Source organism: Pristiophorus japonicus, chromosome 5 (genome assembly GCF_044704955.1).
Source record: "Pristiophorus japonicus isolate sPriJap1 chromosome 5, sPriJap1.hap1, whole genome shotgun sequence".
NCBI lineage: Eukaryota > Metazoa > Chordata > Chondrichthyes > Pristiophoridae > Pristiophorus > Pristiophorus japonicus.
This window is the reverse complement of record NC_091981.1, coordinates 209,814,425-209,837,322: the sequence shown is the minus strand read 5'-3', so window position 1 is coordinate 209,837,322 and position 22,898 is coordinate 209,814,425. Positions and strand designations below refer to the sequence as shown.

General features: G+C 45.7%; 1 protein-coding gene across 1 annotated transcript in view; it reads right to left on the bottom strand.

Annotated features, from left to right (window-relative positions):
• Nucleotides 1–22,898, bottom strand: part of kcnh8 (potassium voltage-gated channel, subfamily H (eag-related), member 8) — a 655,874-nt gene that overhangs the window by 254,719 nt on the left and 378,257 nt on the right. Inside the window, exon 8 of the mRNA XM_070880041.1 lies at nt 7,544–7,741. Within this exon, the coding sequence (XP_070736142.1) occupies nt 7,544–7,741 (198 nt within the window). The remainder of the gene's footprint in view (nt 1–7,543; nt 7,742–22,898) is intronic.

The following is a 22,898-nucleotide window of genomic DNA, read 5'->3' as shown; positions in this document are numbered from 1 at the left end:
GGCTGCAGAGCGACTTGGATAGGTTAGGTGAGTGGGCAAATGCATGGCAGATGAAGTATAATGTGGATAAATGTGAGGTTATCCACTTTGGTGGTAAAAACAGAGAGACAGACTATTATCTGAATGGTGACACATTAGGAAAAGGGGAGGTGCAAAGAGACCTGGGTGTCATGGTACATCAGTCATTGAAGGTTGGCATGCAGGTGCAGCAGGCGGTTAAGAAAGCAAATGGCATGTTGGCCTTCATAGCAAGGGGATTTGAGTACAGGGGCAGGGAGGTGTTGCTACAGTTGTACAGGGCATTGGTGAGGCCACACCTGGAGTATTGTGTACAGTTTTGGTCTCCTAACCTGAGGAAGGACATTCTTGCTATTGAGGGAGTGCAGCGAAGGTTCACCAGACTGATTCCCGGGATGGCGGGACTGACCTATCAAGAAAGACTGGATCAACTGGGCTTGTATTCACTGGAGTTCAGAAGAATGAGAGGGGACCTCATAGAAACATTTAAAATTCTGACGGGGTTAGACAGGTTAGATGCAGGAAGAATGTTCCCAATGTTGGGGAAGTCCAGAACCAGAGGTCACAGTCTAAGGATAAGGGGTAAGCCATTTAGGACCGAGATGCGGAGGAACTTCTTCACCCAGAGAGTGGTGAACCTGTGGAATTCTCTACCACAGAAAGTTGTTGAGGCCAATTCACTAAATATATTCAAAAAGGAGTTAGATGAGGTCCTTACTACTAGGGGGATCAAGGGGTATGGCGAGAAAGCAGGAATGGGGTACTGAAGTTGAATGTTCAGCCATGAACTCATTGAATGGCGGTGCAGGCTAGAAGGGCCGAATGGCCTACTCCTGCACCTATTTTCTATGTTTCTATGTTTCTATGAGACAAAATGAATTGGAGAATGCGGGACAAGCAGAGAGACAATTAAAGAAAGAAAGATGTTTTTAAAAGAATTGTTGAAAAACCATGCAACGAGAGATCAACTAATACTAATCAATATAAAACAAATGCATCAGTTGGTGTAGGACTGAACTTTATTCACCACTAAGGTCCATGTTTAGTCCCTGGCCTGAACTGAATTAATGGACTTCAGCTAGGTTCACCATGAGCCAGTCGAAAAATTTAGTGTGTCTACTGCAAAAGAATTTAGCCAGTGTTCCTGCCCCTGATGGCTATCTAGTAGTCACTGATGGTAACTGAAAGCTGGGTGAGAACAAGAACATGGTTAACTGTGATGCTCCCCATGGTCAAGTACCTCTTGACACTTTCATTGGTATTGCATTGACTTCAAAATCTTCATCCTCATCTACACCTCCTATTGCCCCCTCTTTCTTCAAATCTGGTCTACTGTGCACTCCTTCCATTCCACTGTCAGTGGTTGTTTTCCAGCCATCACACCATGACCTATGGAATTCTCTCCCTAAACCTCACTACTGCTCTTCCAACTTTGAATGCCCCCTTAAAAGCTGCCTCTTCAACTGTGCCTTCATTTCCCATAGCTCTTCCTCTCCTGCTCAGCTGTTTTTTGTGAGGTTCTCTAGAACAGGTTGCTACATTGAAGGTGTTATATTAGTGTAAGTTGCAGTCAAGGCTCACACGTGAATAATAGCCACATGAGCAAAGTTCCGCAACCTAACCTGAATCAACACCTTCAGGAACAAAGGAGAGAAGATTGGAGAGGTAAATAATATATCTACAAAACCAGTTGCAGGTGTTAATGATGTTTTAATGCTAAATTATTTGTGTACAACTCTTTTAAAGTAAACAGGTGCATATATTACAACTCTTTTGGGGGAGTACAAATAAACAGAAGATCAAGTGCCCCCCGATCTGGGGGACACTCAAGACACTTATAACAGCCCTCTTTTTTTTTGTTTTTGTTTTTTTTTTGGTGATTTTTGTGTTTTTTGGGGGTTTTTTTGGGCACTAAAATCATAGTTTTTTTCCAAGTGCCCCCTATAAAAGGGGAGGGGGACACTAAAACCAGCATTTAAAATAAATTAGACTTTAAAACAAATAAAATCAAATTAAAATTTGGTTGCCGGGGGTGATGATGCACTCCAGTCCCTTATTTGTGTACATAGACATTACAACAAGCGACATGTGAACTAAATTAATATTGATTCCCGAAATCATTCTTGTAAGTGTGAATAAAGTGGTGCAGTTAGACTGTTTTCATTGAGACTAATGGTCTGTAAACTGAGCTCAGCTCCCACTGACAATTGCATGGTTGTAGAATGAAACCCCAATAGACAGCACAAGTGAAAAGGGGCAGGCCACTGCAACTCTTTTGATAGGACAAAATTAAACATTTAAGTCAAGTGCCCCACGATCTGGGGGAAGGCCACTGCATTGATGCAGTTTCTAATGTCAGCTGCACCATCAGGGGAAGGTGTCTTTTAGAGTCTAATGAGGAGATTTCAATCTACCTGCCTGGAGCAAACTGGGCAGATGGGCAGTTTAAGTTAGTTAGCAGACCTACCCATCAACACTCTGAATCTTGCCTGTTGTTTTCAATTTTAACTTCTTTTGAGCAGGCGGCAAAAAAGCCCTCCTAAAGCCAGTGGGGTCTTTAATTAATTATGCAGATTGGGGCCCTGACAGTCGTTTTAACTGGTGGTCTGAGTGCGGAGGAGCAGACTAACTTCTTGATCTCACTGCGTGATGCAGTAAAAGTTCCAGAAGGAAATATATTTAAAATTGGCGACAGAAATTGATAAGATAAATGAGAAAAATAATCGTATATTTCCAGGGTGAGGAATTTGTTATGCCTATATTAGGGTAATAACCACAAGCTCATATTGAGGTCAAATATCAGATTTCTTATCTATAAAAACAGAAAGCTAATAATAATACTGATGCAGACAGAAGAACACATTTTTCTTGTTTGCATTTTTCTACTAATTATTATTGAAGCAGGTGTTAAAGATTTTAGCTCTTTCGAACATCAGCTATGGGAGTACATTTTCTTCATTACATTTTGACTGGAAATGGGAATTCTTTAAGTTATGTATTTTTAATCATATCCTATTTTTAAGTTTAAAGGATTAAATGTTTGGAAAGGTACACTGCTGTAATATCTCAATTATTAATTGTAAGGCTGTTGGAGCACTACTGTAGATAATAGATAGACTTTCTACTGAATGTTGAGGTTGGAGATTGGAGAATTATCCAGCCTTCATTTTGACTCATTTCTACAGAAATCACAAAGTACACAGAAAGTGCTTTGAATGGATTAAAGGTCAAAACATTTATGATTACAAACTGTTAGAGAAATTCAATGGGGGCAAAATTGTCCTCTGCCCCAAATGGGTCGGATAATTTGAATAAAATGAATATTCTCCACCCAAGTCCATGGGGCGAAGAATAGAGGGAAATTGCCCTCTTTTGCTTGGCTAATTCGTAGTGGCGGTGTTTTTGGGCGGAAGCGCTTTCGGAGCGGGGTGGAAGGAGGACGGTGTCAGGAGCGCCACACTGAGCATGTCAGCGTGACGCTTATGATGTCATAACATCCCTCCCCTTCACTGAAAGGGAAGGGCCCTCTGAGATCTGCAGCCACTTTAGTGGCGCTCACTGGGCCACTAGGGAGGGCTTCGGCTGGGCCAGTGGTCCGACACCCAAGAGGAGGTGCTTGTTGGCGGCCCGGTCGAACCCATGGCCACATTGTCGGGCCGACTTCGGAGTCGGTCGACAATTGAAATAAAATGGCGGCCGTGGCAGTGCGCCCTCCCCTTTAAGGGCGAACACGCCACCCAGCCACTGGCAGCTTCCCGCCGGGAAAAGCTGTCGGGGGCACCATACGGCTGAGGCTCCACTCCCGTGGGGCAATTTTCCTCACGGGGTGGAAAGGGGTCGCCGCTGGGTGGTAAGGGACCATTGCGTGCCCGAAACTGTTTTCGCCGCCCCAGGCCAGGGGACAATTTCTGATGGGTCAGCCCATCCGCTTGCCCCCGGTCGGAAAGGCAATACTGCCCCATTATCGCCTCTTCGAGGCGTTAATGGACCTTAAAGAGGGGGACAATTACGGCCACAATATGTAGAGGCAAAGGAGCTAAAATTATCCCTTCCCTTAAGGCTTGTTACCATTGGAAATCAGCAGCCAAGCTGCAGAGTGGAATGGCCACAAATGTTTAGTCGAATAGCTGCCATTTTGAAAATTCTGCTCCTGCAGTATCCTGGCGGTGACCCGCTCCCCCCACTACTACTGCACTGCTGCCAATCTGTCCTAAATGTGTCAGCAGAGCGCGCAGCGCTGTTGTGCCCCCCTGAATGCTAAATTCCGCCGATAAAATCTTCCTGCCGCCGCTTGGTGCCACCGACAGCTTTTACTGACGGTGCACAGTGTTTGGAGTGCGACTGCCATTAAAGGGGAGGACCTACTGCTGCGGCCGCCATTTTATTTTATTGTCAGCCGACTGCTATTTCGGGCTGACAATTATGCCTCCATGTTCGGCTGGGCCGCTGACAGGTGCCAGGCCATAGTCCTGGCCGAAACCCTCCCTGGTGGCCCAGTGGACCTAACTTAAAGAATCGGCTCTCCTTTAGGTGAAGGGGAGAGACGTGGTGATGCACCAGCATGATGACATCATCAGCGCTACGCTGATGAGTGACAACGGCAGAGAGTCGCCCGCCCCTCACTTCTGCCCCTCTAGTTTGCAAACTTCCACTCTCTGCTGCACTTCCGCCCCCACTATGACCGACTTCTAGGCCGCTGGACAAAAAAAGCCAAAGAGCGGAATTTCGCTCAAGAGGCCACCGCATCCACCACGCCCGTAAAAACAGCTCAAATAGGGTAGGTGTGCTACGTTTCTGGTGGTGGACAAGTTCAGCTCCAAAGATTTATAACATGAAGCAAATTAAGGGCTAGAAATTCTGTAGTGCCCAGGTTGGGGGCGTTAATTTTTGAAAAGTAGAAAAAGTAGCACCAGGCGTGAATTATTCTCTCCTGCCAGGAAATTCAACTTTAGAGCTCCAAGAAAGTGGTGAAGCGCTAAATCAAGCGCTAACCTCTTCTCTTAGGCACTAAAGTCTGAGAGCGGGGCATTAGCGGCAGAGCACTGAATAATTTGCAACGCATTGCTAACGGCATCAGAGGCTGCTTCCCTCACTTAAAGGGAAGGGTCAATAATGCTTTCATCATAGGCAGTCCTTCGGAATCGAGAAAGACTTGCTTCCACTCTTAAAATGAGTCCTTAGGTGGCTGAACAGTCTAATACGAGAACCACAGTCCCTGTCACAGCTGGGACAGATAGTCACTAGGGTAAGGGAGGGTGGGACTGGTTTGCCACACGCTCCTTCCACTGCCTGTGCTTGATTTCTGCATGCTCTTGGCGATGGGACTCGAGGTGCTCAGCGCCCTCCTGGATGAACTTCCTCCACTTAGGGTGGTCTTTGGTCAGGGACTTCCAGATGTCAGTGGGGATGTTGCAATTTATCAGGGAGGCTTTGAGGGTGTCCTTGTAACGTTTCCTCTGCCCACCTTTGGCTCGTTTGCCGTGAAGGAGTTCCAAATAGAGCGCTTGCTTTGGGAGTCTCGTGTCTAGCATGCGAACAAGGTGGCCTGCCCAGTGGAGCTGATCAAGTGTGATCAGTGCTTCAATGCTAGGGATGTTGGCCTGGTCGAGGACACTAATGTTGGTGCATCTGTCCTTCCAGGGGATTTGTAGGATCTTGCGGACACATCGTTGGTGGTATTTCTCCAGCAACTTGAGGTGTCTACTGTACATGGTCCATGTCTCTGAGCCATACAGGAGAGCGGGTATTATTACAGCCCTGTAGACCATGAGCTTGGTGATAGATTTGAGGGCCTGGTCTTCAAACACTCTTCCTCAGGCGGCCGAAGGTTGCACTGGTGCACTGGAGTTGGTGTTGAATCTCGTCGTCAATGTCTGCTCTTGTTGATAAGAGGCTCCCGAGGTATGGGAAATGGTCCACATTGTCCAGAGCCGCACCATGAATATTGATGACCGGGGGGCAGTGTTGTGCGGCGAGGACGGGCTGGTGGAGGACCTTTGTCTTATGGATGTTTAGTATAAGGCCCATGCTTTCGTATGCCTCAGTCAACTATGTCCTGGAGTTCAGCCTCTATATGTGCGCAGACACTGGCATCGTCCGCATACTGTAGCTCGACGACAGAGGTTGGGGTGGTCTTGGACCTGGCCTGGAGACGGCGAAGGTTGAACAGCTTCTCACTGGTTCTGTAGTTTAGTTCCACTCCAGCGGGGAGCTTGTTGACTGTAAGGTGGAGCATGGCAGCGATGAAGATTGAGAAGAGGGTTGGAACGATGAAGCAGCCCTGTTTGACCCCGGTCTGGACATGGATTGGGTCTGTAATGGATCCTTTGGTAAGGATCACGGCCTGCATGTCGTCATGGAGCAGGCAGAGTATGTTGACGAACTTTTGGGGGCATGCGAAATGGCAGAGGACGCTCCATAGACCCTCGCAGTTGACAGTGTCAAAGGCCTTTGTAAGGTCGAAGAAGGCCATGTATAAGGACTGGTGCTGTTCCCTGCATTTTCCTGCAGCTTTTGCGCTGTAAAAATCATGTCCGTTGTACCCCATAGGGGACAAAATCCAACTGTGACTCCGGGAGGAGCTCCTCGACCACCGGGAGAAGACGGTTGAGGAGGACTCTAGCGATGACTTTCCCAGTGGCTGAAAACAGGGAGATTCCTCTGTAGTTGCTGCAATCGGATTTGTCCCCTTTTTTAAAGATGGTCACGATCACTGCATCTCTGAGATCTCCCGGCATGCTCTCCCCCCTTCAGATGAGAGAGATGAGGTGTACAACCTACTTGTCTGCAGTTTTGCATTGCAAGGCGATCTGCATGACTGCCATTACAGCCCCAAATGCTCTCACAAAGTGGAGGCCTTGGACATCTTGCAGCAATGAAACATCAAAAATTTTGAGCAGGATCCAAACTGGTGGAAATAATAAAGGTCGGCTTACCTGAAAACCGTTCCCTTTAATTAGCACTCCCCAAGCAGCCAACTGAGTTGACGATGCCTCCTCTTTCTGCCGTTGTTCACGCCCAGCAATACAGCAGAGGGAGGCAGGCAATTTTACATCCAGGGTGGTAATGGGGCACGGCACACTTTATGACATCACGATCTGCGAGGTGCTTGAAGCCCAGGTTGTAAGAGTTAGCGCCAGCGCTAAACTGGCACTGAAGATCGCTGATGTCACTGAATCCGCCACTCCTGGTCACTAACCCCTTAGCTAGTGTCCCCACCCTCTAACGGGAGGTGCTAAACAGCCAAATTTATCCCCCTAAATGTTACACAAACCAGTCAGGAAGAGTGATGTTTGATTTACCAGATTGTGTGTTAGAAATTGGTCTTGGGCGTTATTACACGGCCATTATATGCCCGCCAGGAATGACCTTCCTTCGAGCTCTATGGAACTGCCGATCGTGCAGGCATAGAGCAGGCGACCGCTGCAATACTGCCTGCTTTGTGCTGCCGCCCAAGATTAATATGCTGCCCAATATCTCTCATGCATACAGGCTACATATGAGACACAAAGATAAATGAACATACCCCCAATCAGCATTGTGCAGATGGAAAAGATCTTCTCCGCCTCAGTGTTGGCTGAGACATTTCCAAATCCGACACTTGTCAGGCTGCTGAGGGTGAAGTAGAGGGCAGCAATGTAGGCACTTCTGATTCCAGGTCCTCCTAGTGTATTATTGCCATAGTATGGAGTTTCAAGACGTTTTCCCAATTCATGTAGCCAGCCTATAACCAAAGAGTCTTCTTTGAATAAAAATCAATATTTACTATTGGAATGTGTCTCTAAGAATATAAAGATTTAGAAATGTAAGGAGCAGGCTATTCAGTTCCTCAAGCCTGTTCCATCATTCAATTGGATCATAGTTGATCTGTACCTCAACTCCATTTACCTGTCTTTGCTCCATATCCCATGATACTTTCACCCAACAAAAATCTATTGATCTCGGTGTTGATGATATCAATGTACCTTTGATTTAAACCCATTTGAATGATTCATTCTTCCTTAATAAGTATTCTTTTGTTAACCACACCCATTTTTACTTGATATTTCCTCTTTCAGGTACTCTACATGCCACATCACATTCCCTGACTCAGAGGATTGTAAAACCCAAGGCCTGCTCCAGTGCCACTCTAACATGGTTGCTATGGTATGCGTGACAATTGTCTGATTGATAACAATCTTATTTTTTTGCCCTCTCTGTAGGTAGTTATTGGGTATAAATTCATCACTGCCCAGTTTCAGGTGCAAAGGTGGCGATGTGGCCACAATGAGCGCCCGAACCAAGAGGCCTGAGACAGGCCCCAAATTGAGCCTTGGGCCTCATTAATATAAACTGAGCAAGCTGCTGGAGCCTGTTGTGCCTGCACATGCAGTTCTCCCAATTGCAGAAATGAGTATCTGGCCACTTTCCTCACTAGCAGCGGTCTGAAGGTAAGGGCGGAGTGGGGGGGGGGGGGGGGGCGGTGCATAGAGCAGCAATGGGGTGGGGGTTCCCAATCAGGATACTGTGGAGTTGGGGGAACACTTCTGCTGTTCCTGGATCCACAGTAATGATTAAAAAAAAAACCTTTGATGGTGGTTGTCCAGAGACACTTAAGAACCATGAACAGATCAAGCCCAGCTCCCGTAGAAGGGACCTACAACATGCATTAGGTCCTTTATTTATATATGTAAGAAGCCTAATGCCCATTTTAGGCGGCCTCCAGGAACTCCTGAAAATTGCCCGACCCTAAATCGCGTCAGACATCTTACTGGCCTTATTTGGGTGCGGGACGTTACTCCACGAAATTGCCCCTCATTTCACCCATTTTACGCATTTAAAATGGTCGCAACAAGGTCCAATTTTTACCCACTTGTCTCTGCTCTGTGTCTACTCATCTTTAATTGGATCAGATTTGGAAAAGTGCTATGCGAGGAATGATGGATTCAAGCCTGCATCAATACTATCAACAAGCCACAATTAAACCTCATGATTTGTAAACATTTTTACTTCTTTGTTGTACTTATACAGAAGATAATACAAATAAAAATATATTTTATTTATTATTATCCACCAGTAGATGTCCCAAAACGTTGCCCACAGTAAATCACATAATATGCTGCTTATAAGGACAACAGCATTAGACCATGTCATGTAAAATATATTATTCTGCTGCTGAGAGGCAGTTGTTTATAACCTGAACTGCTTCTTTAAGGCCACTAAGTCTAATCGCTGTAACATTCTGAGGTCAATTAAATGATAATTGCTTTTCTGAACATCATATGGACTAAGGTCAATTAAAAGATATTTTCCATTGCTGAGTAAGTTTATTCGTAGGTTGGCAATGACTAGCTTTCTTGTTTTTCTATGCATGATACAGAAATCTGCAGCTTATGTTCCTATTTTATGGGTCGTTTCAGGTCTGGGTTGTAATACGTAGCTGCTCACCTGGTTTGTGCAGTTAGGAGCGTGGCTCTTTCTTGTTCCTTTTTTGAATAATAATATGTGACAACTGGAATGTGATGGAAGATTTTTAAATAATATATAAAAGACTTTCAAAATACTTTTGACAAGGTCCCACACAAGAGATTGGTGTGCAAAATCAAAGCACATGGTATTGGGGGTAATGTACTGACGTGGATAGAAAACTGGTTGGCAGACAGGAAGCAGAGAGTCAGGATAAATGGGTCCTTTTCAGAATGGCAGGCAGTGACTAGTGGAGTGCCACAGGGCTCAGTGCTGGGACCCCAGCTCTTTACAATATACATCAATGATTTGGATGAAGGAATTGAGTGTAATATCTCCAAGTTTGCAGATGACATTAAAATGGGTGGCGGTGTGAGCTGTGAGGGGGACGCTAGGAAGCTGCAGGGTGACTTGGACAGGTTAGGTGAGTGGGCAAATGCATGACAGATGCAGTATAATGTGGATAAATGTGAGGTTATCCACTTTGGGGGCAAAAACGCGAAGACAGAATATTATCTGAATGGTGGCAGATTAGGAAAAAGGGAGGTGCAACGAGACCTGGGTGTCATGGTTCATCAGTCATTGAAAGTTGGCATACAGGTACAGCAGGCGGTGAAGAAGGCAAATGGTATGTTGGCCTTCATAGCTAGGGGATTTGAATATAGGAGCATGCAGGTCTTACTGCAGTTGTACAGTGCCTTGGTGAGGCCTCACCTGGAATATTGTGTTAGTTTTGGTCTCGTAATCTGAGGAAGGACATTCTTGCTATTGAGGGAGTGCAGCGAAGATTCACCAGACTGATTTCCGGGATGGGAGGACTGACATATGAGGAGCGACTGGATCAACTGGGCCTTTATACATTGGAGTTTAGAAGGATGAGAGGGGATCTCATAGAAACATATAAGATTCTGATGGGGCGGGACAGGTTAGATGCGGGTAGAACGTTTCCGATGTTGGGGAAGTCCAGAACTAGGGGATACAGTCTTAGGATAAGGGGTAGGCCATTTAGGACTGAGATGAGGAGAAACTTATTCATTCAGAGAGTTGTTAACCTGTGGAATTCCCTGCCGCAGAGAGTTGTTGATGCCAGTTTATTGGATATATTCAAGATGGAGTTAGATATGTCCCTTACGGCTAAGGGGATCAAGAGGTATGGAGAGAAAGCAGGAAAGGGATACTGAGGGAATGATCAGCCATGATCTTATTGAATGGTGGTGCAGGCTCAAATGGCCGAATGGCCTACTCCTGCACCTGTTTTCTATATTTCTATGTTTCTATCACATTCCAGTTGTCACATAGTGACTCAGAGCAGATAAGAGAAGTAAAAGTAGGGGAACATCTAAGCAATAGCGACCATAATAATATATGCTTTCAGATAACAGTTGAGAAGGACATAAATATGACAAAGAGCAAGGTAATAGATTGGAGAAAAGCTGATTTTGAGGGGGTGAGAATAGAACTTGGGAAAATGAAATGGACTACAATATTGGCAAACTATGATGTAGAACAGCAATGGGAAACATTTAAAATGGTGTTCAACAAAGTCCAGGAAAAATATGTCCAGGGGGAGGTGAGGGGGGGGGTGGATAGTCAATACTGAAGAGGACTGCAACAAATTACAAGAAAACATTAATACATTTGCAGAATGGGCATATAATTGGCAAATGAATTTCAACACAGATAAATGTGAGGTATTTTTTGGTAAGAAAAATAAAGAGGTCACATATTATTTCAAAATAAGAAACTAAATGGGGTAGAAGAACAAAGGGATCTGGGTGTACAAATACACAAATCACTCAAAGTAGCGATGCAGGTTATACAAGGCCATAAAAAAGCAAACCAAGCACTGGGGTTTATTTCTAGAGGGATAGAATTGAAAAGTAGAGAGGTTATGCTAAACTTGTATTGAACCTTGGTTAGTCTACACTTGGAGTACTATGTGCAATTCTGGTGGCCATATTATAAAAAAGATACAAAGGCACTGGAGAGGATGCAAAAAAAGATTTAAAAGGTTGACAACAGAAATGCAGGGTTATACCTATGAGGATAGGATGAACAGGAGGTCTTTAAAATTATGAAAAGATTTGATAGAGTAGACACAGAGAGACACATAGAGAAGAGCTTTGATCAGCTGAGGGGGTCGGAGGGGAATTTTCCCTTTGGTGGGGATGCAAAAAGGGTTTCCTTTTCCATAGACCTTCATCTCCATTATATCAACATTATGTCAACATTTCATGGTGCACCACTGGTAACTAATTGGCAGGTACTGATATCATTGTGTGCGAGAACACCACCGCAGGTCGGGGCTATAAATAGAGCTGGAGCGCCAGGCTCTGGAACATTGTGGCGGAGGTGCGGCGAATGAGGGTACAGGGCCCAGAAGAGCTGAGGGTCCGGGGGCAGCATGAACTTGCCCACTCTGCGATGTGTGCGCGCACTAGGTCCGTGCAGCAGAGCAGGTCTCCAATCGTTCTGGTTAATCCTTGCCACTGGATAAAGACCTAGCTCTGTCAAGCCCGTGTGGTGGCTGGTGTGCAACGGTCACCACACGTTAAAGAAATTCACGCACAGGCATCTTCCACCCCCTCAACAGGAGTTCAGGACTGGAACATCAGGTCCTTCATTGAAACATCTGTGAACTCGTGTGGAAGCAAGTCATCCTCGTTCGAGGGACCGCCTATGATGACTGATATCACCAGTATGCAAGGTATCCAAGAGGACAATAAGAAAATTCAGGGAAATCATTTTTTTCCCACTTACTTATTTAAAACAATAGAACAATCTACAGTGTTTATTTGAAGGACCTGCATAATAAATTATATGCTTAAGTTTTATAATTTGCAGAATCAATGGAAACTGCTAAAAATGTCACAAATGTTTCCACGTCAACAATGTTTAGTAAGGTTTGACAGGAGCAATCTCAACTCAATATGGTCTTTTCCTATGTCTTACTCATCAAATGTTGACAATGTGATTTATTTTCAAATCAAGTCATCCACAGGGCGCAGCATACAACAGTTCTAAATCTATATTTCTGTCATCTGTGAACATATTGTTATCCTTTCCAAATTCTCCCACCGTGTGATTACTTCCAAAGTCTCTCCACCTCTAGCAGTGTATGCAGTGACATTTCAAGCGTTGGTGTTCATGAGTAATGGCTGCCTTGCACAAGGACACCTAAAAAGTAGTGACTGTCAGAAAACCAGTAGAGTATCCTATATTTCTACTCAGTATTCAATAATATGCAAGACCCCAAACGAAAGGGCTTTGCTCGTTTTGTTTATAAATAGTTTTGTTTGGATTTAATGTTAATTTAATGCTTTTACTCCAGCTTTGCCTTTACTGAGGCTAAATGGAAAAGGTCTATTACAAGAGCTGACACACAGCCAACCAAGCCGCTATTAAAGTTACACAAATTCCTTGTGACAGCTTTGACTATCTAAGAAAAACAGCAGCCTGCCTTGTGACCGCCCGCTAATCTTCACATGATAAAGCCAGACTCAGTCCAAATTTACAGGACACAAAGTCCTTGTAGAACTAAAGGTTAAAATATTGAGAAAAGTTAAGAATATGTTGTGTATGGAATTGTAGAATGTTAGGTGAAATCATTATTACATTTATAAGAAAGAAGTTTTTTATAATGGCTCATGAGTATTTTGATTTAATCTTTGGAAAGTGTCAGATTATCCCCATGAACCTCTCAAAATAGATATACATTGCAATAGCCAGCTAAGTAAGAATTAAGTGTTGATAATACCATTGAGCAGACAATGCTCAAATCCTGCAGTTTACGGTAAGGCATTTACCGAGTCACTAACAACCCTACCATTCTGTTTGCAGAGTGGAATTTGCTGCATTGTTCTTTCTAAACTGCTTTTATTTTCTTCAACAGTATTTTATTCATATCTGGTAAAAAGAAGGGCCCATGTTGTGCTATCCTAATAATAAAGCAAACGTGTAAAGAAAAGATAAAACTACTGTTTGCAAATATCTGAAGCAATAGCACTGAGGGAAAAGTGGCAGTCATCTGTACTTACAGAAACATTATTTGTGCCAACTTCATTTCTCAAGAAAGACATGGAAAGACCTTGCAGAGAAAACTGCTCTGTCTGTATTATTTAAATATAGCCTCAATCAGCGCAGTCACACATATTGGTGAAGGAGGCTCCCCAGGCATCCGTGGTGCCTGCCTGATACAGACGTTAGGCAACTTGTGTATGTAAGTGTGGGGGCTTACGCTGGGCCTGCTCGGCTTATCGTTACCCAAGCTATATGCGGCCTAACCAGCTGTCCTTAAAGGGGCCACTGGAGGCTGCCGCCAAAAATGTATTTTTTCTTATATACTTGTTTTGATCCACCCGGCTCCACAACAACACCAACTTCTATTTATTTAACGTAGTAAAACATTTCAAGGCGCACAGCAGTGTTTTAATACAAAAAAATAAGAAATTTGACACCGAGCCACATAAGAAGTGACATCAGGTGACCAAAAGCTTGCTCATAAAGGTAGGTTTTAAGGAGCGTCTTAAAGGAGGAAAGAGTGGTAGAGAGGTGGAGAGGTTTAGGGAGGGAGTTCCAGAGCTTGGGGCCCAAGCAGCTGAAGGCACGGCCATGGATGGTTGAGCAGTTACAATCGGGGATGCTCAAGAGGACAGAATTAGAGGAGCGCAGATATCGCGGGGGGTTGTGGGGCTGGAGGGATGAGGCCATGGAGGGATTTGTAAACAAGGATGAGAATTTTGAAATCAAGGAGTTGTTTAACTGGGAGTCAATGTAAATCAGGGAGCACAGGGGCGATGGATGAACGGGACTTGATGTGAGTTAGGACATGGGTTGCTGAGTTTTGGATAACCTAGGGGCCGAAATTGCCCTCCGCCCCAAATGGGGTGTACTTACCGATTTTTTAATTTTTTGGGGGTGGAGATTAGAACAATATTCACGTCTTTATTTTTTTGATTGCTTTCTGCACCGTTGCTGTCTTTTTGAGGCGGTAACGGCTCTTAAGGGACAATTTTGGTACCCTCAAGTTTCGGTAAGGTAGAATGTGGGAAGGCCAGCCAGGAGTGTGTTGGAGCAGTCAAGTCTAGAGGTTACAAAGGCATGAATAAGGGTTTCAGCAGCAGATGAGCTGAGGCAGGGGCGGAGGCGGGCAATGTTACGGAGATGGGAAAAGGTGGTTTTAGTTATGCCACTGATAAGTGGCCGGAAGTTCATTTCAGGGTCAAATATGACACATAAGGTTGTGAACAGTCTGGTTCAGCCTCAGACAGATGCTAAGGAGAGGGATGGAGTTAGTGGCGAGGGAACGCAGTTTGTGGTGGGGATGCTGGAAGTCTGAGTTAGAAACAGAAAATGCTGGAAATGTTCGGCGGTTGGGCGGCATCTGTGGAGAGAGAAACAAAGTTCACGTTTCATCCAGTTCTGATGAAAGATCATTGACCTGAGGTGTTGGCTCTGTTTCTCTCTCCACGGAAGCTGCCTGATCAGCCGAACATTTTCTGTTTCTATTTCAGCTTTTCGCACTGTTTGATTTTGCGGGTAACGAAAGCTCGTTCCATACACAACTTTACTCACTCACACAATGGTTTTACACAACACTATTGCAAAACACTAGTTTCACAGTGAAGGCTGTTAACCCTTGCCACCTTTTGCCGACGGTTAATGGAGCCTTGCTTTGCTCTGCTGTTCAGACATTGCAGTCCAGGGCTTAGTTAAGTGTCCACTCTACCACAGAGAGAGGCTCCTCTTACACTCTTGTGTTCGAATGGGGAGCTTTTCCAAACCTACTCCACCATCCGAACTCAAGGGGGCGGACTAGGGTACATGGGAATCGCAAAACCCAGATAGACCGAATTCCATCTCATTCACCTCCTACCATTCTGGTCATCGCAGGATCCAACAATAATGGAGTTGTTGACTCATCATAGCAATCAATCTATTGATTAGTTACTATGGGCACAATTTTCCCCAAAGCATTTTTTTGCTGTACTTGAAGAGTTACGGCTGATTTTTTGGGGCCTAAAAACGGCAAAAAAAAATTCTAACTTTCCCATTGTATTTCTTCATTTTGGCGTGGCATAAACCGACCTTTAGTTTTGGGAGTGGAGCCTTGATCTGTGCCAAAAAGATCGGGCTGCCATGGTAATCAGGGACACAATTGCAAAGTGAAGCATGCAGCCAGCTCCCAATACATTAAAAGAATTGAAGACACATAGCAGCAACTTACCTCCAACCCCACGTGAAGGGTCTGATCCCATTCTCGGTCCCCCATTCTCCCGGTCCAGTCTCATTATCGGTTCCACACTCTCTCTCTCTCTCTCTCTCTCTCTCTGTGAACTGGGGACCGAGAAAGGGAGCGGACAGCCTTCGGGCGGGGTTGGAGGTAAGTTACTGCTATGTGTTTTTCAATTATTTTAGTGTGTCCGGGCACCTGCTGCGCCGATTTCCTTATTCGCGCCGATTTCCTTAACTCTAGGGAAGATTTTTCTGCAGAGGCCACATACGCTGGCCTAAGCAGAACTGGATTAACTCTCAGCTGACCAAACTTCCCTAAATGGCCAGAATTGGCGTAGGTGGCTGGTTACGCCCCGTTTGGCTGAAAAAAAAACTGGCCTAAAAAAATCGTAACTAACTGAGTTACACTGGTGCAAATTGATTGGGGAAACTTTGGTTTTTCAACTTAGGCCAAAAAGAGCAGCCTGCTCGAAAAAACAGTGCAAATCACTGGGGAAAATTGAGCCCATAGAATTTACAGCACAGAAACAGGCCATTCGGCCCAACTACTCCAAGCTGGTGTTTATGCTCCACACAAGCCTCCTCCCACGCTCTTCACCTCACCCTGTCACCATAACTCTCTATTCTTTTCTCCCTCATGTACTTAAATGCATCTATGCTATTTGCCTCATCCACTCCCTGTGGTAGCGAGTTCTACATTCTCACCAATCACTGGGTAAAGAAGTTTCTCCTGAATTCCCTGTTGGATTTATTAGTGACTATCTTATATTGATGGTCCCTAGTTTTCATCTCTCCCCCCTCCCCCCCCCACCCACAATTTTAAGATTGTTCTCCCTTGTTCTGGACTCTCTCTCTTATGTATGTAAACCTGTGATTACCATGTCTAACCACCAGAGGACTTGTCCCCTGGAGTCCCAAGGGATCCCACAACCCCTTGGGAGCACCTGTATATAAGGAGGCCTCACAGGCTGGAGAGGCACTCTGAGATCTGCAATAAAGGACTACGGTCACACTTACTTTGAGATTGCAGTACCTAGTCTGACTCTTTATTCAAGACATAACAACTGGCGACGAGATACAGATGATGAACCCCAACGCAACAATACAGAGAGCTGTGGGCATCCTAGAGAAATTTTCGAAGGGAGATGATTGGGAAACCTTCGTGGAGCGACTTGACCAATACTTCGTGGCCAACGAGCTGGAAGGAGAAGCGAACGCTTCCAAACGAAGGGTGATCCTCCTCACCGTATCAACGTATGGCCTCATGAAAAACCTGCTCGCTCCAGCGAAACCCACAGACAAGTCGTACAATGAGTTATGCACACTGGTCTGGGAGCATCTAAACCCGAAGGAAAGTGTTCCGATGGCGAGGTATCGGTTCTACATGTACAAGAGGTCTGAAGGCCAGGAAGTGGCGAACTATGTCGCCGAGCTAAGGCACCTTGCAGGACATTGTGAATTTGAAGGACACTCGGAGCATATGCTCAGGGACTTCTTTGTACCTGGCATTGGCCATGAAGTAATACTTCACAAACATTTGACTGTAGAGACCCCAACCTTGAGTAAAGCCTTAGCGATAGCCCAGGCGTTTATCTCCACCAGTGACAATATCAAACAAATTTCCCAGCACACTAGTGCTGCTGCAAGTACTGTGAACAAAGTAACGTTGTTTTCAAATTGAAATGTACATGGCAGGACTTGCATGCCTGTAGCTGCATGCCCACAGATGACTCAGAGTCCGGCATCAAGGGTGGTGAATACAAGGCCATTAATATCTTGTTGGCGTTGCGGGGGTGATCATTGATTCCATTCATGCTGCTTCAAAGGATACGTTTGACCTCGGCCTACATGACGCAGGAGCTGGAGGAATCATCGAAAGACCTCACCTGCATCAACACGCATAAAGGTCTGTTAGTTTACAACAGATGCCCGTTTGGGATTCGATCGGCCGTGGCGATATTCCAGAGGAACATGGAAAGCTTGCTGAAGTCGGTCCCGTGCACCATGGTCTTCCAGGACGACATCTTGGTTACAAGTCGGGACACCGTCGAGCACCTGCAGAACCTGGAGGAGGTCCTTAGTCAGTTTAATCCTGTGGGGCTCAGGCTAAAATGCTTGAAGTGCGTTTTCCTGGTGCTTGAAGTGGAGTTACTGGAGAGAAGAATCGCAGCAGACGGAAATGGCCCACTGATTCGAAGACTGAGATAATCAAGAATGCACTGAAACCACAGAACAGAGCTGCCGTCATTTCTAGGACTCCTGAACTATTTTGGTAACTTCTTACCGGATCTTAGCACATTGTTAGAACCCCTGCACTCTTTACTGTGTAAAAAGAGATGAATGGGTATGGGGTAAAAGCCAAGAAAATGCCTTTGAGAAAGCTAGGAAGCTGTTATGTTCAAACAAATTGCCTGTGTTGTATGATCCATTAAATGTTTGGTACGAGCATGTGATGCATCGTTGTATGTGGTTGGGTGTATACTGCAACAAGCTATTGAGTTTGGGAAATTGCAACTGGTTGCTTATGCATCCAGAAATCTGTCTAAGGCTGAGAGGGTCTACAGTATGATCGAAAAAGAAGCGTTAACGTGTGTTCACTGGGTAAAGAAAATGCATCAATATCAGTTCGGGCTCAAATTTGAAATGGAAACCGACTGTAAGCCGCTGAAAATAAGTGGATAAATACAAATGCATCGGCCCACATCCAGAGATGGGCGCTCACGTTGTCCGCATACAACTATGCCATCCGGCACAGGCTAGGCACAAAAAACTGTGCCGATGCTCTCAGTAGGCTACCATTGCCCACCACCGGGGTAGAGATGGCACAGCTTGCAGATTTAGTTATGGTAATGGTAATTCGAGAATGAGCAATCATCTGTTACTGCCCGACAGATTAGAACCTGGACGAGCCAGGATCCCTTACTGTCCCTAGTAAAAAAAACTGTGTGCTCCACGGGAGTTGGTCTAGTGTCCCGTTACAGATGCAGGAAGAAATAAAGCCGTACCAGCGGCGCAAAGATGAAATGTCTATACAGGTAGACTGCCTCCTATGGGGTAATTGGGTAGTTGTGCCAAAAAAGGGCAGGGACACTTTCACTGATCTCCACAGTACCCACCCAGACATTGTAATGATGAAAGCGATAGCCAGATGCCACGGGTAGTGGCCTGGTATCGATGCAGACTTGGAGTCCTATGTGTACAAATGTAATACATGTTCCCAGTTAAGCAATGCACTCAGGCGCCACTATGTTTATGGTCTTGGCCCTCCAAACCATGGTCTCGGGTTCATGTCGACTATGCAGGCCCATTCTTGGGGAAAAATGTTTTTAGTGGTTGTAGATGCATATTCCAAATGGATTGAATGTGTGATAATGTCAGCAAGCACGTCCGCTGCCACTATTGAAAGCCTACGGGCCATGTTTGCCACACATGGCCTGCCTGATGTCCTTGTAAGTGACAATAGGCCGTGCTTTACCAGTGCCGAATTCAAGGAGGTCATGACCCGCACTGGGGTTGAACATGTCACGTCTGCCCCGTTTAAGCCAGCGTCCAATGGTCAGGCAGAACAAGCAATTCAAACAATCAAGCAGAGCTCGAAAAAGGTAACTGAAGCCTCACTGAAGACTCGCTTATCACAAGTCCTGCTTAGTTACCGCACAAGACCCCACTCGTTCACCGGGGTCCCTCCCGCTGAACTGCTCATGAAAAGGGCACTCAAGACAAGGCTCTCGTTAGTCCACCCTGATCTACACGAACAGGTAGAGAGCAGGCGGCTTCAACAGAATACATATCATGATCGCGCAAATGTGTCACGAGAAATTGAAGTAAATGATTCTGTATTTGTGTTGAACTATGGACAAGGTCTCAAGTGGATTGCTGACACTGTTTTGGCCAAAGAGGGGAGTAGGATGTTTGCAGTCAAACTCACAAATGCACTCACCTGCAGAAAACACTTGGACCAAACCAAACTCAGATTTACGGACTATCCGGAACAACCCACAATAGACTCCACCTTTTTCGACCCTCCAACATACACAAGTGGCAACCAACCCAGTAGTTGACCATGAAGCAGAATCCATCACCTGCAGCTGCCCAGCAAGGCCAGCTGCGCAGCAGCCCAGCGAGGGCCCAACAAATGACTCACCAACACCAGCATTTGCACCGAGACGATCAACCAGGGAAAGGAAGGCCCCAGATCGACTCACATTGTAAATAGTTATACTATTGACTTTGGGCGGGAAAGTGTTGTTATGTATGTAAACCTGTAATTACCATGTCTAACCACCAGATGGCTTATCCCCTGGAGTCCCAACGGATCCCACAATCCCTTGAGAGCACCTGTATATAAGGAGGCCTCACAGGCTGGAGAGGCACTTTGAGATCTGCAATAAAGGTCTACGGTCACACTTGCTTTGAGCTTGCAGTATCTAGTCTGACTCTTTATTCAAGACATCATAACGCCCCCCCCCACCAGAGGAAATAACTCCTTTCTATCGATCTAAATCAACATAAACAAAAAAAACAGATGATCTGATCATTATCACATTGCTGTTTGTGGGAGTTTGCTGTGCGCAAATTGGCTGCCATGTTTCCTACATTACAACAGTGACTACACTCCAGAAGTATTTCATTGGTTGTAAACCATTTAGAGACCTCCGGGTGGTCGTGAAAGGCGCTATATATAGTCAAGTCAAGTCTTTCTTTCTTTCTTTCTTTATTTCTCTCTTTCTCAATATTTAATTGGAGAAAATTTCTGCTCATCCAGTACTTGATGACAGACAAGCAATCTGCCAATTTAGAGACTGTGGTGGGGTCGAAAGAAGTGGTGGTGAGGTAGAGCTGGGTTTCATCAGCGTACATGTGGAAACTGAAGCCTTGTTTTGGATGATGTCGCCAAGGGGCTGCATATAGATGAGAAATAGGAGAAGGACAAGGATAGATCCTTGGGAGACACCAAAGGTAACGATGCGGGAGTGGGAAGAGAAGCTGTTGCAGGTGATTCTCTGGCTAAGATTAGATAGATAAGAATGGAACCAGGCGAGTGCAGTCTCACCCAGCTGGACGATGGTAGAGAGGTGTTGGAGGAGGATGGAGTGATCAACCGTGTCAAAAGCTGCAGACAGGTCGAGAAGGACGAGGAGGGATAGTTTACTACAGCAGTACTACTGCAGGCCACTGCCGCCCCATGCTCAGCCTTCCTCTTGTTCTCCTCCCCAACCCCTACCTGTGGACCACTGCGATGATGCAGCCTGCCTAAATTAGATCCGGGGAAACAGCCAAGCTGCTTCTGGAGTCTCAACAGGCATGGCGGCTTTCTACCATTATTACCTTGAGGTCTGGGACTTAATTTCTGTCGCGCTCGGGCTTCCCGGTTCGGCTGTATGCTGGAAGTGTGCCATCAGTGATGTGCCTGAAAATGCGGCATAACTCATTTTTGCCCCTCCATACTTACGTGCTGTCTTCAGAAATGAAGTTGGTGCTCCTACACTCTGTGCCACAAAGCTGGAGGGAAATGGTTTACACTCATTATTGCTCATATAATTGGGGGTAATTTTAACCCAACTCAGCAGGCGGGAAACCCATGGGATCGGGTGGGGAATCCCCAATTTTCCACCCCGGCCAATACAACTCTTCATTGATTTCGATGGAGAGTAAAAATCGGGCGGTGTGTAAAACCAGTGTTGTCACCAATCCTGTCATTTGAACTGGACTATCAGGCAAATGAATTGCTCATGAAAACTGTACAGCAGTTAGAAGTTACAGTCATACAAAGAATATGTCATTATTGCAAAGGCCCCATTATTACCTGCGAGATAGGGAGAGTACACGGGAGTACTGTAGGGCGGGCAAAAAAAACGGTAAGGCTGCGCTGCGCAGGTCCTGCCGAATTTAACGGCAAGACCTCATTATAATTCTTTTCTTCCATTTCCCGCCTGGAAGCTGGCCAAATTGACAGGCTAGCTCGCTGCCGAGCTGTAAAACCAGCGGCTGGAGGCTGCAACTGGGGACCCTTGAGGACGGTCCCCGGCAATCGGGAAGGGGGAGTGTAATGGAAATATTGAGGCTTGTTACTGGAGGGAGGGGAGGGAGAGGGAAGAGAGCAGCCTAGTGGAGGGAGGGGAGGGAGAGGGAAGAGAGCAGCCCAGAAAGAGTGCTGTAAGAGGCACATACCTTCCTGAGCCAGCAGCTCACGCCTCCCTTTAGCTGCTGGGTTTCCCGAGCCCTGGTAAACCCGGCCAGCAACCATTAAATTGTAATCGGGTTCCCACAGTGCAAGTGGTTGAACCTGATTTAAATATGTTAATGAAGTAGCACAGCACGAAACCCACCTGCATGAAAATGGTGGCAGGCGCGCGTACGGCAGATTGGGGATGCATTTGCCGTTTTTACATTTTAACCTGATCTCCTCCTGCCTGTCATGGGGGGGTTCACCAGACTGATTCCAGGGATGGCTGGACTGTCATATGAGGAGAGACTGGATCAACTAGGTCTTTATTCACTGGAGTTTAGAAGGATGAGAGGGGATCTCATAGAAACGTATAAGATTCTGACGGGACGGGACAGGTTAGATGTGGGAAGAATGTTCCCGATGTTGGGGAAGTCCAGAACCAGGGGACATAGTCTTAGGATAAGGGATAGGCCATTTAGGACCGAGATGAGGAGAAACTTCTTCACTCAGAGAGTTGTTAACCTGTGGAATTCCCTGCCGCAGAGAGTTGTTGATGCCAGTTCATTGGATATATTCAAGAGGGAGTTAGATATGGCCCTTACGGCTAAGGGGATCAAGGGGTATGGAGAGAAAGTAGGAAAGGGGTACTGAGGGAATGATCAGCCATGATCTTATTGAATGGCGGTGCAGGCTCGAAGGGCCGAAGGGCCTATTCCTGCACCTGTTTTCTATGTTTCTATGTTTCTAATGCCAATGAGGCAGTGAAGGGCCTCTGTATGACGATGAATTGCACATATTCTTTTATGTTTTTAGAGATGATTACTGATATTTGCCGTTCTGATGTCAATTGTTATGGTAATTTCCATGACAAGGCGAAAATAAGTAAGGTGTCTCATACAGATCAACAAAAGGAAAAGGCAATGATGCCATTCAGGAGTAAAGGGAAGTGTTGGATGTGCTTGTACTGGGTCTACTGTATTGGGCAAAGATGCTGAGCAGAGGCCAAGAGTTTCCCATGAGGTGGCAGAGAAAA